Genomic DNA, 15,686 nt, shown 5'->3' with positions numbered 1-15,686 from the left:
CGATTTTATTTTGATTAAAATTTTAAGTACTGCTTTTTTGATGGTCGACCAAACATGTAGCATATTTTTGGGAGTTTAATGCAACGTATACGTATTAACGGATTCAAACAAAAAATATATTACGTATACGCAATTATGCACAGGAAAATAAATGCAAACTTTAAAAATATCATACAAGAACAGTTTTAAAGATATTTAAAATTATTTGAGATTAAAGTGTTTTCATGTTTGTTATTAAAATTCATTATGAATTTGATTTTTTACGAAATTTTTTTTAAATATTCCGCAATAAATGTGTTCACCAGTTTACTGTAACCATATATATGGTTGATACAATCATGTTAATTGTAAATTAACCATATTATGATTACCACAATCAGGTAAATGGTTACTGTGACTATAATATAGTTAAAAAACTTGTAACAATATTGAAATGGTTATAGTAACCATGCACAACTATATTTTATTTTTGCGTGTACTCTATGGCTTATATTTTTAGAATTTGTGAAATATACAAATACAACAATTTTATAATTGATCGTTTGGAATTCATAAGACGAGCGTGAGAAGTTTCTTCGCTCATATGTGTTAATACAAAATTAATTTGTTTTTGCACATTGACAAAACGTAGGTTATTTAATTTGTAATTATTTTGTCTCAACTAATTTGCTGTTGCTAATCATTCGATTGACAACAAATTACAACGTATCAGTTTAATCTGCGCGAAAATATGACTATGACTTTTAGAAGAAAACTTATAAAGACATTTCACGATAAACCCTAATTTACACATATTTTATTTATTGCTTAAATATGTCTCACAGAATTAATTCCTTATTGTATCATTCAATTTTTCATTAACTCAAATCCATTAATTACATTACAAAGTATTTCTTAAACTCAAATCTATTACAAATCTTCGCCTATCTTCATAACTTTACAAGAGAAGCAAAAAACTATAGAAAATGAAAACATTGAAACAAATTTCAATGAAATTAGAAAAATATTTTATATTTTTTTAAAGTAATCATTACGCTATGTGTCTTATGTTATTTTGAATTGTTGTGTTCTGAAACCAAAATAACGTATCATCAACACAAATTTGTATGAAAAACTTATAATTTAAAATAAAAAATATATTTTTTATTTTAAATAAAAGCATTAATAGGGTTTTTTTATATTTTGTATGTTATTTTAATTACTAATAACTAATTATTTAAACTAAAACAACTACTGAGTTCAGAACATTTATCTTTTAAAATTTCAATAATTTATTTTCGTGACTGATTTTTGGAAATGAGCCTCTTATATGGGGGATCTATGGTCAATTATGAATCGATCCGCATACAATTTTTGGGTGTAATTTAAGTATTTGTATATTAAAGTTATTTGTGAAGACTTTAGGCCTTATTCATAACCAACTTTTATCAAAATTCTGTTTCATAAACCTTTTATAAATTTATAAAATAGATTTCGAATAAGGTGTTTTGTGTGTAAAATCTATATAAATCAGAGACCGAAAATAACGGGTTCCATTTCATTCAATGGCAAATTCACAGCCTAAATCCTTTATGTGTTATATCACTGAGAGAGAGATTTATCAGATAACATTTTAGAAGAAACACAAGTAATCAAGATGAGTTATTCATAAAATTTACTTTTTTCGTAAAGGTCATATACAACCTTTATTTCCGAACTTTAAAAATAAATGACAAAAATCAATATGATTCAAATTTCACAAAAAATCGAAAATTTAAAAAAAAATTTTGCAAAAATAAAAATTTTTCAAAAAAAATCATAAATTTTTCCATAAACCACAAAAAATTTTAAATTTTTTTAAAATCAAAAATTTTTTACATAATCATAATTTTTTTTAAAAAATCGTAAATTTTTTAAAAGACTAAAATTTTACAAAAAAATTACAAATCGTTATTAATCCACAATTTAAATTGAAAAAAACAAAAAAATTATCAATTCTGATACATTCATGTGGGCGAGTTATTATCGGTCTTCCGAAAGTGATTCTGAGTCGTTCAATATGATTTTCAAATTTCACAAAAAATCGAAAATTTAAAAAAAAAAAAAAAATTTGCAAAAAATCATAATTTTTTCCATAAACCACAAAAAATTTTAAATTTTTTTAAAAATCATAATTTTGTAAAAATCAAACATTTTTTACATAATCATAATTGGGCGATTCAAATCGCCTATAAGGTCGTATTGTCATAATGTCATAAAATATTTTTTTAGTTTAAATAAAATTTTGTTGGGTTTCAAACAAAAAAGTTATAAACTAATAAGACTTTTAGAACTATGTTTATTGGTTTGTCATAAAATAACACTTTTTTTGTTTGCAGCACAACAAGAATTTGTTTAAACCAAAAAAAAATATTTTTCGACATTATGACAAAACGACCTAATAGCAGACCGTTTAAAGCCCCCAATTTTTTTTTTAAAAAATCGTAAATTTTTCAAAAAAAAAATGAAATTTTACAAAAAAAAAATACAAATCGTTTCGAATTATTTGATGATACGTTGTTTTGCTTTTTAGGTGACGAAATAAGCTTTAGACGTATGTAATACGTAATAAACCAAGAAATTTAATAAACAATTTTTTAAATAAATTTGAAACATTCAAAATTTGAGTGAATTGATTTTGTCATTCCGTTTGTAACACATTAAAATATTGATAGTAGACCAACATTTTTTCCGAAATATAATCTGATGATTGAAGTTATGGTACTAAAAATTAAAAAAAAATATTTCCAATCAAAAATAATTTTAGAACAAATTGTCCGTCCTATGTTTAAAAACAAATAGTATTTGTTAACAGCTATGATTATGTTTATATTACAAAGAAAATTTAATAATTTGATAATGAAATATGTTTGGTTACCAAATTCAAACTATTTTGGATTATTTTGGTAACGATTTCCATCACTATAATTTAAAATTGTATATTATATTATATATTAAAGTTGCCAGTAGTTGAGCTGAATTGGTATTTTAACGATAACGTTATTATAACGGTAACATATTAATAAAAAAGCATTCTTTGAAAATTATTTCAAAATATTGTAATTGTCTTTATTTAATTTTCTTAAACTCGTTACTTTTTGTATTCATTTTTAATATTTATTTTAATTTAATTGTTTATTTTCATTTTTATTAGTTTTAAAAATTTTAATAACTGCAAAATTTAAAAATGTTTGAACTTAAATTTATCTTTAAATTAAAAAAAAATGTTTCTCTTATTTTAATTAAATTCTATTAAAGATTTTCTTTCTCTTTTAAAATTTAATAAGAATTCATTTCACTTGTTATAAAATATTATTTGATATTATGAGCACAAACAAATCTCTGCTTAATTATTCCGTTATTTTAATGAAAACTACAGTCATGTTTTATTAATAAATTTACACTACATTTAATATTAAAAGCACTTGCGAGTTTAAATTTGAATCTTAAAATTCATTCATAAAAAAAATTGTCAACATTTCAATGTGATGAAGGAAGGTTAATGGCAGACATCAAATAACAAACAAGCAACACTCCAGCTCACATACTCATTCATAAATTCCAAATTAAGGAACAAAATAAATGTCCAAAGATTATGTATATATGTATATCCTCTTCACAAACACTTTCTAATATTTTTTCTATTTTTTTTTTAATTTATTTAAATTCACAACGATATATTAAACCGTTTAGTAGTTGTTCTTTTTAACACAGATTTTCTTTTATAATATTAATCCAAATTGTAAAGCGCCAACAAAAACCGAACCAAATCGAGAGAAACCGTACCATTGTTGGTAAACGAATGAAATTGTTGCATATCCTGCTACGGCTTTTATACCAAAATGTCCTTCATACAGGATCTTGAGTTTGAATGTGGGAATGTGTGTGTGTGTGTGGAAATGTAAGTGTTTAAACAAGTGTATGTGTGAAGATAATCAAAATGTGGATGAGTGTGTTTGTGAGTTTGTTTAAGCATGTTGGCAATAACAATTATGCAAAATAGTCCGGTGAGAAAAAATGCAAGGACTTCACTTTGTAGGCCATCTAAAAGATCGGTTTACACATTCTAAAAGACACGAAACTCATTATACTCTGCCTTCTTGCTGAAAATATTCTAGACAATATTAGTTTCTCCTTCTAAAAAACTTCATACACATTCAAAATTGCTTTGCAAAATAGGGTCTAACAAACCATTATATAAAATTCAAACATGATTGGTTTTGCAATTATTCTATATGTTGACTCTCTATAATCAAATTTATTTTGCTCTCTTTATTATTAATCGTTTCATGAAACCTAAAAATTTCTAAAAAAATTTGTATTTTACAGAATCATATAAAATTTTGTTCGAATCGGAACAAAATTTATAAATTCAAAGAAAATATTTTGCAAAAATTTAAAAAAACCAAATATAATTTTTTTTTTATTAAAAAAATATCAAATTTTATAAAACAATTTATTGAATTTACAACACAATTTCAAACAAATATTTTTTGTAAAACAGACAAAAATTTAACTGAATCAGGTTTTCTAGAATTTGTTATTATTACCCCCTGTCTATACCTGATAAATTTATATCATGATAAACGTCAAAATGGTTGTCAAGATAAAAAATTGTCAGGTATAGTCACCATTTATTAGTATTATTGCTTCGTTAAGACAAAATTGTTAGTGATTTTGCTCAGACAACTTTGTCTTAACAACAAACGTCATTTATTGTTATGATAAATATTTGTCAAGTATAGACAGGGGGTTACTCAAAATCAAACAAAAATATTTAGGGTCTGCTTCATAAACACGAAATGAAAACAATTTATACATTTTTGTATGAAAATCACTTTGTTTTTAATAATTGTTGAGCGTTTTTCATACAAAAATTTTAATCGGAATACCTTCTAATATGACTTCTTAAGTAGTCCTTATATCATCCCTCTAATAGAAGCGAGTATACAAGGCCTTGTCTCCCCATAATAAGCCATGTTGAAATTGAAACAATTGAATTTTTTGGTTGTGCTTGTGTCTGCAAAATAAGGCCTTTAGAAAGGCCTCTTTACTGCATATTTTTTCCCGCTGGAAGTATAAAGTCGCAATACATACAGCACACAATTCAAAAATCAAAAGTACAAGAACAACACCAGCACCACCAAGAATCTTTATTTATTTGTCTTCTTTTTAAAACAATTACAATAGCAAAACACAGTGGAGCAGTATTTACAGGCTTAATTAGCAACAACAAAAAAATAGTCCAAATATGTATTATAAAAGTTATTGTAAGAATTTTATGACAATTCAGTTTATCCGAAACTGTAATTTTTGAATTATAATGATATTCCCAGTTTTTCTACATCAATGGGTCTTCTCGCTGAAACGCATGACGATCAACACATAATAGGTCATAGCTCCCATATATGGCCCACTTTAACAAGCATAAATCTTTGCAAAATGTTTGTATCCGAATAAAATTCAACAAAAATAAGTTTAGTATTAGTCATAGCTCCCATATAAGACATATTTAAATTAAAATAATAATTAAATAATCCCATATAAGACCTACTTCCGAAAATCACTCACAAAAACAAATAGGTTAACAAATAAATTAACAACAGATAAATTCATATTTACATGTTTTGTTAACATTTATTTTACTATCATGCACACTGTACAGCAACAGAAACAGAAACAAACAAATGTTCGGTATTTTAATCCGAGTTAAAAATTAAAACATTTACATACTCTTAAACTATACATACATACTTACACTCATACTACTTAAACTCTTACAATTCAACTTGAATATGAAATAAAACGAAACGAGTACCATTCGTTGATTTAACTTCGTTTCAATGGCACTCGTATATTTCCGAGTGTCTCCTACGTACAAACACACATATGTATGTATATTTTATTTCCAACTGTTGATTGTTTTTGCAATTATAGCTGACTGCAGCTACTTCTTTCTTTTGTATCAGTTTTGCCGCGTTGTTTGATCACAACCATTAATGGGGTTTTGTTGCTAATGTTCAAAATGTTCTTTCCTTTTGGTTTCTTTACTTTACGATTTTGCTCCATTTGAATTAGCTTTTCGATGGAAAATTTATTTAAAATGTTTATGTTTTTTTCTTTATACAGTGAGTGTCGCTCAAAATCGTACAACATATTTTTTTTTTAAATATTATGAAATTATACAGGCAATAATAGGTGATTATATAAAAAATTAAAAGTAATTTTATTAATTGGAACAAAAAATATGTATTTCAACAAAAAAGTTAACAAAACCTCAATTCGTTAAAAAAATATTGATGAAAATTAAAGAACATCACAAAATTCATATTTCACTTAAATTCGTACAATTATATTAAATTATAATTAAAACTTTAAAAATTAAAAAAAATTTAATATTAAATAATCATAATACTTTGTAGGGTATCATTTGCTATTTTTTAGTGCCTTTACGATTTTAAATGAAGCGTTGATATTCTGGGTACTGACAGTCTTACCCAATTTTTTTATTTGTGGATAAGGGCAATTAAAATTATACCCAATTTTCTAATAGGTAAAAGCACACACATTATAAAAATAGCATTTTAAAATATTTCCAAAACATCAACTTTCTAAAACTAATGAATAAAATTTGACTACGATGGTGTACGATTTTAAGTGACATTCACTGTATGTATTGATGTATGTTTTAACACAAACATTAACAAAAATATGTACATTTTCACACATGGTAAACATAAAATATAAGAATTTTTTTAACATTTTACACAAAAAGAAAACAATTCAAATTCATCATTTATGCTAGTGAATTTAGAGACAGTTTCTGGGTACGAAAAAATCTTAATGTGTTGGGACAATATTTGTGCACATTACAAACATCTGCACAAACCCAATATACCCTACTCACTATTGTGGTGTAGGGTATAACAATTATTAGTTAAACTTTTCATCATTTGGGAGAATTCATATATCAGCGCATGATTGCGTATACGTAATATAGTTTTATGAGTGAATCCGTTAATACTTATACGTTGCATTTGAACGTGAATTTCATAAAAATCAAATATATGGGGCATTTCATGTAAAGTGAACCAACTTTTGAAATAGATGTCTTTCGATCGGGATGAAATTTGCACCAAGGTTAGTTCTATTGGATAGTAACTCAGACACAATTTTTCAACAAGATCGGTCGACATTTTGGTCAAACAGGTGTTTTTTCTTATCCATGTAACTTATTACCTATTGTTCTTAGCAAAATGTGTCCCAAATAGTTTAGATAGCTCTTTCTTCAATCTTTCGAAAAATAATATTTAAAAAAAAAAATAAAAAATTTTTAATATTTTTTTTCCGAAATCAAAAACTTTTTTGACTTTTTTTTTAAAATGGGCCCTTTTTTCTTTCTTAAAATAAAGCTTAGATATTTTCCTTGAACACCTATTTGGTCGCTTAGTGGGATGCGATTGGGATATCTATCAAAATAAATATTTTGTAACTCAAAACATAAAATTTTTTACTTGTTTTGCAAAATCAAAAACTTTGTTGACTTTTTTTTCAAAATGGACCCTTTTTTAATTTTTTTTTTTAGCTCAAACAAAAGCTTAGATATTATCCTTGAAGACCCTTTTGGTCGCTTAGTGGGATGCGAGTGGGATATCTATCAAAATAATTTTTTTTTTTTTGACATTATTTTTTGCAAATACGAATTTTTTGCAAAATCGAAATTTTTTTCCATTATGGGACCTTTTTTTAAAAATTTTTTTTTGCTCAAAGGAAAGCTTTGGTCTTTTCTTTTAAGACCTATTTTGTCACTTAGTAAGATGTGAGTGGGATATCTATCAAAATAAAAATGTTGTAACTCAAGACATTCAATTATTGACTTTTTTTTGCAAATTCGAATTTTTTTCAAAATGGGCCCTTTTTTAAAATTTTTTTAGTCAAAAGAATGCTTAGGTCCATTCCTTTAAGATATTTTAGGTCCCTTAGTGGGATACGAGTGGGATATCTATCAAAATAAATATTTTGTAACTCAAGATATACAATTTTTGATTTTTTTTGGCGAAATCAAAAACTTTTTTGACTTTTTTTTAAAATGGGCCCTTTTTGTAATTTTTTTTGCTATAAAGAAAGCTTAGGTCTATTCCTTTAATATGGTTTTGGTCGCTTAGTGGGATGCGAGTGGGATATATATCAAAATAAATGTTTTGTAACTCAAGATTTTTTATCACGGTGGTTAGTAAACTAACCATCTAGATTGTCCAAAAAAACGGCAAATTTAAAAAACCGGTTTCCGGTTTAACCGAAAAAGTATGTTTTTATAAAAAACCGGTTTTAATTTTTGTCTTCAAAAAAAACCGGTTACCCGGTTTATATTTATTTTTATTTGTGGATGCTAATAAGAAATATGTTGAGAATTGTGTACTAAAAATTCGGAAATTTAAAATTTTTGATTCTTAATGCTCTATCTTTATGCAATTATTTTATATCTTTTACGAAATATTGTCAATTTTCTATAAAATAAAACAATATTTTTAAAAATTGTATAAAAGTTTTCAAAAATATGTTTAAATAAGCTTTAGAAAATATATCTCATTAAAACCGGTTAACAGTCTAACAAAAACCGATTTCTCAAAAAACCGAAAAGTTAAAGAAAACCGAAACCGGTCGAGCTTACAAAGATGAAAAAGCCGGTTGACCGGTTTTCGGTTTTGGATACTCTATAACCATCACACTTCGCAAAAAAAACCCATAATAGGAAAATAGTTTAAGAAAATCCCAAAAATGATTCCTCGGGAGGATATAAATAATCAAGAATGGAAAATTAGTTTTCAAACTGTTAGCCGCTGGACAAATGAGTCTGGTCTTGGTTGCTATCGCCCCGTGAATAAAAATCGTATTTCCAAAATAAACTGTTCTGCTTGTGAACAATTTGCCAAAGGGCATTTAAACTGGTCGAGACAAAGAGACTGGAATCTGAATAAACAAATAAGACAGTAAAGTGGGCGGTGACAATATCATGGTGTGGGGCAGTTTTTCAGGGCAAGGCGTGGGTCCAATTCATATCGTTAATGATACTATGACTGGAATCGGATACAGATCCATTTTAAATGTCTTTATATGTAAGTATATCCTTACACTTAGGAAAATACGCCCCTAGTTTGGAGATTCCAGCTCGATAATGACCTAAAACTCACTTCTAATGTTGTAACCGAGTGGTTACAATTTAATGAGGTACGATTTTGAAGTGCCCTGTCCAATCTCCAGATATCAATCCCATAGAAAACCTATGGGAAATTATAGATCGCAAAATACGAACTCAAAACTATACCACGAAGGAAGCTTTATCAGATGCGGTATGGCAAACTATTTCAAAGGAGATGCTTGATTCTTTAATTGTGAAAATTTTTGGTAAAAAAAAAATTTGGAAAAAAAAATTATTAAAAAAATTAAAAAAAAAAACTTTTTAAAAAAAAATTAAGGGTATTCATTTCAATAAAAAGGAAAATTACCTCTGATTTTTTTACACTTTTACACAACAAAAATTTATTTTTTTGTTGAATTTTTTTTTTTCTGGTGTTTGTTGTGTAATCAGTAGAGTATCCAAAACCGAAACCGAAAACCGGTCAACCGGTTTTTTCATCTTTGTAAACTCCACCGGTTTGGTTTTTTTTAACTTTTCGGTTTTTGACAAACCGGTTTTTGTAAGACAGTTAACCGGTTTTAATGAAATATATTTTCTAAAGATCATTCAAACATATTTATTAAAAACTTTGATACCATTTTTAAAAATATTGATTTATTTTATAGAAAATTGTAGCATTTGACAACATTTCGTAAAAGATATAAAATAATTGCATAAAGAATTCAAAAATGCTAAATTTCCATTAAATAAAAATTTACTATACTTTACTTTACCGAAACCGCATAACCGGTTTTTTTTAAAGACAATAATCGAAACCGGATTTTTCAAAAACACACTTTTTCGGTTAAACCGGAAACCGGTTTTTTGGACACTCTAGTAATCAGAGTGTAATTTTCCTTTTTTTTAAATTATGAAAAAAAAAAATAAAAAAAAAGTTTTCTTGAACAAATTTGTTTGCTGAAAAACTTTCGTAACACACAACTTTCCTGTATGAAAGTTAGTGCGAGACTGACAGCATTTGATTGTTTTTTTACAATGTCTGCATACATACATAGTAAAAACAACAACAAATAGAGATAGTCGTGGTTATTTGCGATTTATGGGGCGAATTTCTCGATTTTATATATAAATCATGTGAGTTATTTGGGGGACTTCGGAAAGTTGATTTCAACAGACAGCCAGACATGGCTAGATCGACTCCGGTATTCGTAACGATCCAGAATATATACTTTATGGCATCGCAAATTAAAAATATGGAAATTACAAACGGTATGACAAACTTATATATTGAAAAGTTTCCATTATATTTCCAACCACAGTATTATTGTGCTGTGGTTATTCGTAAAAATTTTCGCCAACACTTTTTTTTTGCATGTCCATCAATAGCAAAATAAAACATAGTAAAAACATATGTTTGTTTGTTTGTTTTTTTTAACATCCCTTTGATGTTTTTTTTTTTTGCTTATTTTCGTTAATAGTATTTTCCCTTTTTTTATAAATACCTTAGAGATGGAAGCTGTTGTTGGCAAAGAAGACATACAACAAAAAAAAAAAAAACAATTTGAAACTGAATTCCCTAATAATTTATTTTATTTTAGTTTTTTGTAATTTTTAACTTATTTTCAATATTACACTCAATAACAAAAGTATGAATAATATATATTATTATTATTTTAACAAATATGTCAAAACAACAAAAGATATGTGTGATAAAAATGCAAGAGACAATGTAACTATTTACGTTTAATACCGCCCAATGCTTTGATGCCAGTAAATTGTGGTACTTTAGAGGCAGCTTTTTTTGCTTCTTCGATGGCATGTAGAACACGACGTGGTTCAGTTAAAAACCATATCCATAATAATTGACTATAACGCCAAAGTTTATCTTTTTCCTAGAATTAATTAAACAAGTAAGATTAATTAAAACAATTAAGGCAGTAAGGAATATTACTAAACCATTTACAAACAAGTGATATTCACCAAATTATACTTAAAAATAATTTTTTTTTTAATATTTTTGTAAACAAAATTTAATTTTTTTTTGGAAATTTTTTCTTTTCGAAATTGTTTTTTAATTTTGTTTTTAAAGTTTTTTCGAAATTTTTTTTTTAATTTTTAAAATTTTTTTTTTTTTTTGGAAAAATAATTTATGACAAAAAAATTTTTAATGAAAAAAAAAATTCGGGTTAAAAAATATTTTTCCCGATTTTGACCCATTGGTCCAACTTACTATAGCTTTATATACATCGTTGCAATGAACTTTAAAATATATATCATTAGATATCCATATTGTCTATATTAATGACTTAGAGCTAGTTTCTGGGATAGAGATAATCTACATTCTTCGCTTAAACCTAAATTAAACTAAAAATTGTGTTTCTCACTTATTGTTTATATGCTATATAATCTAGGTTTAACTGAGCATCATTGGTGAGTTAAACCTAAGTATAAAATGCCAAAGCACAAACAGATGGAATATAAAATAAAGAATTCAGCACAGCAGCTCTTTGTTTTTATTTGCTTTATTAACATCAATATAATTTTTAATATACATTTTATATACTGTTATGTCGCTTTTTCTTTTAGAAAGTTAAAATTTACAAAAAAAAAGTTATGTAACGCGGTTGCTTTTTCTTATAAAATGTATAGTATTGCCATATTTATATGAAAAAATTTGAAGAATAAACATGTGATTTGACTGAAAAGTATGGCAATGCTAACAAAATTAATCCACTAGTGAGAAACACAATCATTGGTTAAATTCCGGCAAAATATATTTCAGGATTAATATAACAGCGTGTTAAGCTGAGTTTAACTGACAAGTAAGAAACTAGCTCTTAGTAATCCAGATATAGATCAAATCGATTTTGTCGATTTTAAATAGCAAGCGAGCCGGAAGAATTCCCGACATATTGATGTATAAATCATGTATGTAAGTTATTTAGAGACTACGGAAAGTTGATTTCAACATACAGACGGACATGGCTATATCGACTTCGCTATCTATAACGATCCAGAATATGTATACTTTGTGGGGTCGCAAATGAAAAATGTAGAAATTACAAACGGAATGACAAACTATTTCCTTTTCCAAATAGTTTTAAAACAATTTTTTAATTTATTAGTGAAAATAATTTTATTTTATGGGTTAAAAAATATTTTTCCTGATTTTGACCCATACGTTGTTGGAAAGGTCTTTGAAATATCTATCATTAGATTAAATGTTAATGACCATATTATATATGTTAATCCAAATATAGTAGAAAAAAATATTGCTTATTTCGAGATATAATTTTGGTGAATTTAATTTTTAACATGAAAATTATTTTGTGAAAAACAAGCAAAAAACGATGACTACCTCGATTTTTGACCTACTTTTTTTCCATTAATTTGTTTTCACCAAAATTGTTTTTACCAACTATTTACATACATTTTTTTTACAAAATAATTTTCAGTAAAAAATTTAGCAATTTACTTTAAATTAAATTTGGTATTTAAAATATTTGAAAACTTACCAATCTTTCCGATACATTTTCTCTAAATTGTGTACGCAAACGTCTTAAATGCTTTTCAATACGTTGTTGATGAGTTTGAACATTGAAAATAGGTCTCAAATAATGGACACTCTCGAACATGGGCACATTTACGGGACTGTCATAAACAAATGGATGTAAAATCGCCTCCAAACGTTTGCTAATTTAAAAAATAAAAAAAGTAAACACAGAATATTAAACAGAGCATAGAAACCAAATCCACTTACATTTCTTTCATTTTCTCTAATGCTGCATTATAAGGTTTACGATTAAGAAAACCCTGTAGAGAATAGTTCAATAAACGTTTAAACTTCTCGTATTCATATAGACAGCCCTTGACATCACAGCGTAGCTGTTGTCGCATATGTTTGCCCAACTGCTGCGACAATTGGGTAATAAACTCCAGGCTAGGTGAGGCTATCGAGTGTTGATTTGTAGCCTGGTTCATAAATTGTATACGCTGCAAACATTGTTGTGTGGCCATTGTCAGTTGTTCGGTGTTATCAAAACGATTACGATTCTTTTCCATATCCATTTGTATGCTTATCCATATAAGTTCGGCATTGGAAATCGCATCCGAGATAATTTTCGTTAAACTAACAACATTTTCATGTCGTTTTAATGCTCTTTCCAGTTTCTGTTTAGTATTTTCATAAAGTATCAATTCTATGGTTTTTGTGGCCTGCAGTTGTATTTGTATATTGAGATCGACTAAGAGTGTCTGATGTGCAATATTTTGATGAGAATTTACTATAGTCAGTTCATGGGTTTCACGTTCCATATCGGTTAAACTAATGACATGAATTTGTGATAGATTTAAGGAGTCTATGACACTTTGGGTGGCACGACATTTGGCTTTTTCTTTGATGTAGGACAAAGTATAATCTTGCATGCTGCAGGTATTATAAAGAAATATATATTTATTTTAAATTTTTATTAAAACTTGTAGGAACTTACGATTTTTTTAGTTTTTCCAATTTTTCAGCTGTTTCATGATTTTCGGTGAGACTGCTATCTAATTCAGTGGTATAATCTTGTATTTTAAAATTATCCTTTAAATACAGTGAAAGGTATTGGGTAAAGGAGTCACATTTTAAAAAATACTGATCCAAAGATAATTGATGCATAAATAAAGGGGGAGAGTGCTTAAAAAAACAATATATAAATATGTATAATCAAATTAAAATATCTTTAGTCTATTATTGAATTGTTTGAAAACATCAAACTATTAACCAGGACTTAACGTTAATATATGACAATTTGAAGACTATATGACTCACCATTGCCGTAAAAGTTTTAACAACCTCAGTGCATTTCTTATGATTTTCTTCTTCTAATTCTTCCAATTGTTTCGCCCTTTTCCTGCATAATTTCGTAAGCTCACTTTCAGTATTCGACAAAACATTGCAACGTTTCTCCTGATTTTTTAATTTACAATTTAGAAAATCTTTAGTTTCTCTGCAACACAACAAAGAATAAATAATAATAAACTATTTTACTTATTTATTTTAAAAATAACTTACTGCATTTGCTCTACCAAATCGCTATATTCATTGCAGTATTGCTCCAATACCTCTAGTTGTTCTGTCAACTCATCTGCATCCTCCTGTGTGTCTTTCATTAAACCGGTATATTCCTTGGTCAATTCCTCAATACGTGCTTGTCTTTCAATTGGCTGTAAATATTCTTGACGTTTTATGTACTCCTCACGTTCTAGAACTTCAGTTTCCTCCAAAATATTGGAATCGGTAATGTTGTTGGCGAAAAAATCAAAGAATTTATGAAAACGTTCATCATAGAAAATCCATTGGTTGGAAGTGTCAAAGTTGAGTTTTTTAAAGATTTCCATATTCTTTAGGAAGAAATGTTACAAATAATTATAAGTTAAAATTTTTATATTTCTGTATTGGGACTTACATTTATTATGTCGCCCATATTTTGCAAAATAATTTGTTTTCTTTCACCGACACACAAAAATATTTTTACAAATTCAGGCGGTTTATAAAGTTGAAATTCAAAAACAATAACAAAACATTTGACATATCGTAAAACAACAACAACAATAACTGCATAAAGAGTTGCCGTACATTTAGTTAATGAACCATAGTTGTATTTCTGAAGAAAGCTTTTAATACTATAAAATACAACACTGTATATGTAAACAAGTATGCTAGTTCAGCGATTTTTTCTAGTGTGAATGTCTGTCTATATATTTTCGTACAAAACGGATACACTGAATGGGATATACTCGCTAGTCCAGCTTAATTCACAAACAAGATCCCAGTAACAATTAATATTTTCATAATTATACCCTTCAGCTTCGTGAGAAGGGTATATATAAGTTTGTCATTCCGTTTGTAATTTCTACATTTTTCATTTCCGACCCTATAAAGTATATATATTCTGGATCCTTATAGATAGCGGAGTCGATTAAGCCATGTCCGTCTGTCTGTCTGTCTGTCTGTCCGTCTGTCTGTCTGTTGAAATCAATTTTCTGAAGGCCCCAGATATCTCCGGGATCCAAATCTTCAACAATTCTGTCAGACATACTTTCGAGAATTTTGCTATTTAAAATCAGCAAAATCCGTCCATAAATAACGGAGATATGAGCAAAAATCCGAGACAACCTCTGAAAATTTCATCAAAAAACACAATGTATTGCATGCTATGACAAAAAAGCAACAAAACGTAGGCTTGGATGTGCAGGCTTTGCGTATTTTGTTTTTTTTTGTGTTTTGTTTCTTTTGGCGTTGTTGTTGTTTTTTATACAATTAAACGTATGTTTGGATGTGTGTTGGTTTCATTGGCTTGCGTATTTTGTTTTTTCTTTTGGTGTTTTGTTTCTTTTGGCATTGTTGTTGTTTTTTGTGTTCTTGATAAATTTAGGATGCTGTACGCTGAAAGTGGGCAATGTACATACATATATGGGGGATTTCATGTCAAGTGAACCAACTTTTGAAATCGATGTCTTCCGATCGGGATGAAATTTGCACCAA

The 15,686-nt window shown here is 27.4% G+C and overlaps 2 protein-coding genes across 2 annotated transcripts in view; one reads left to right on the top strand and one right to left on the bottom strand.

Annotated features, from left to right (window-relative positions):
• EDTP (Egg-derived tyrosine phosphatase) overlaps positions 1 to 671 on the top strand; it is a 97,052-nt gene extending 96,381 nt beyond the window's left edge. Inside the window, exon 8 of the mRNA XM_065511178.1 lies at positions 662 to 671. Within this exon, the coding sequence (XP_065367250.1) occupies positions 662 to 665 (4 nt within the window). The 3' untranslated portion in view covers positions 666 to 671. The remainder of the gene's footprint in view (positions 1 to 661) is intronic.
• A 10,089-nt stretch (positions 672 to 10,760) lies between these two features.
• On the bottom strand, positions 10,761 to 14,713 carry dgt3 (dim gamma-tubulin 3). The gene is made up of 7 exons (XM_065511889.1): positions 14,608 to 14,713; positions 14,214 to 14,542; positions 13,971 to 14,148; positions 13,648 to 13,835; positions 12,918 to 13,583; positions 12,673 to 12,850; positions 10,761 to 11,049 (listed from the first exon to the last, which is right to left on the bottom strand). Exons 1-7 carry the CDS (start codon positions 14,623 to 14,625, stop codon positions 10,891 to 10,893), a joined length of 1,716 nt encoding a protein of 571 aa, XP_065367961.1. The 5' UTR covers positions 14,626 to 14,713; the 3' UTR covers positions 10,761 to 10,890.
• Between the last annotated feature and the right edge of the window lie 973 nt (positions 14,714 to 15,686).

Source organism: Calliphora vicina, chromosome 5, assembly GCF_958450345.1.
Source record: "Calliphora vicina chromosome 5, idCalVici1.1, whole genome shotgun sequence".
NCBI lineage: Eukaryota > Metazoa > Arthropoda > Insecta > Diptera > Calliphoridae > Calliphora > Calliphora vicina.
Note: the sequence above shows the minus strand (reverse complement) of the source record. Positions and strands in the feature narration are given on the sequence as shown.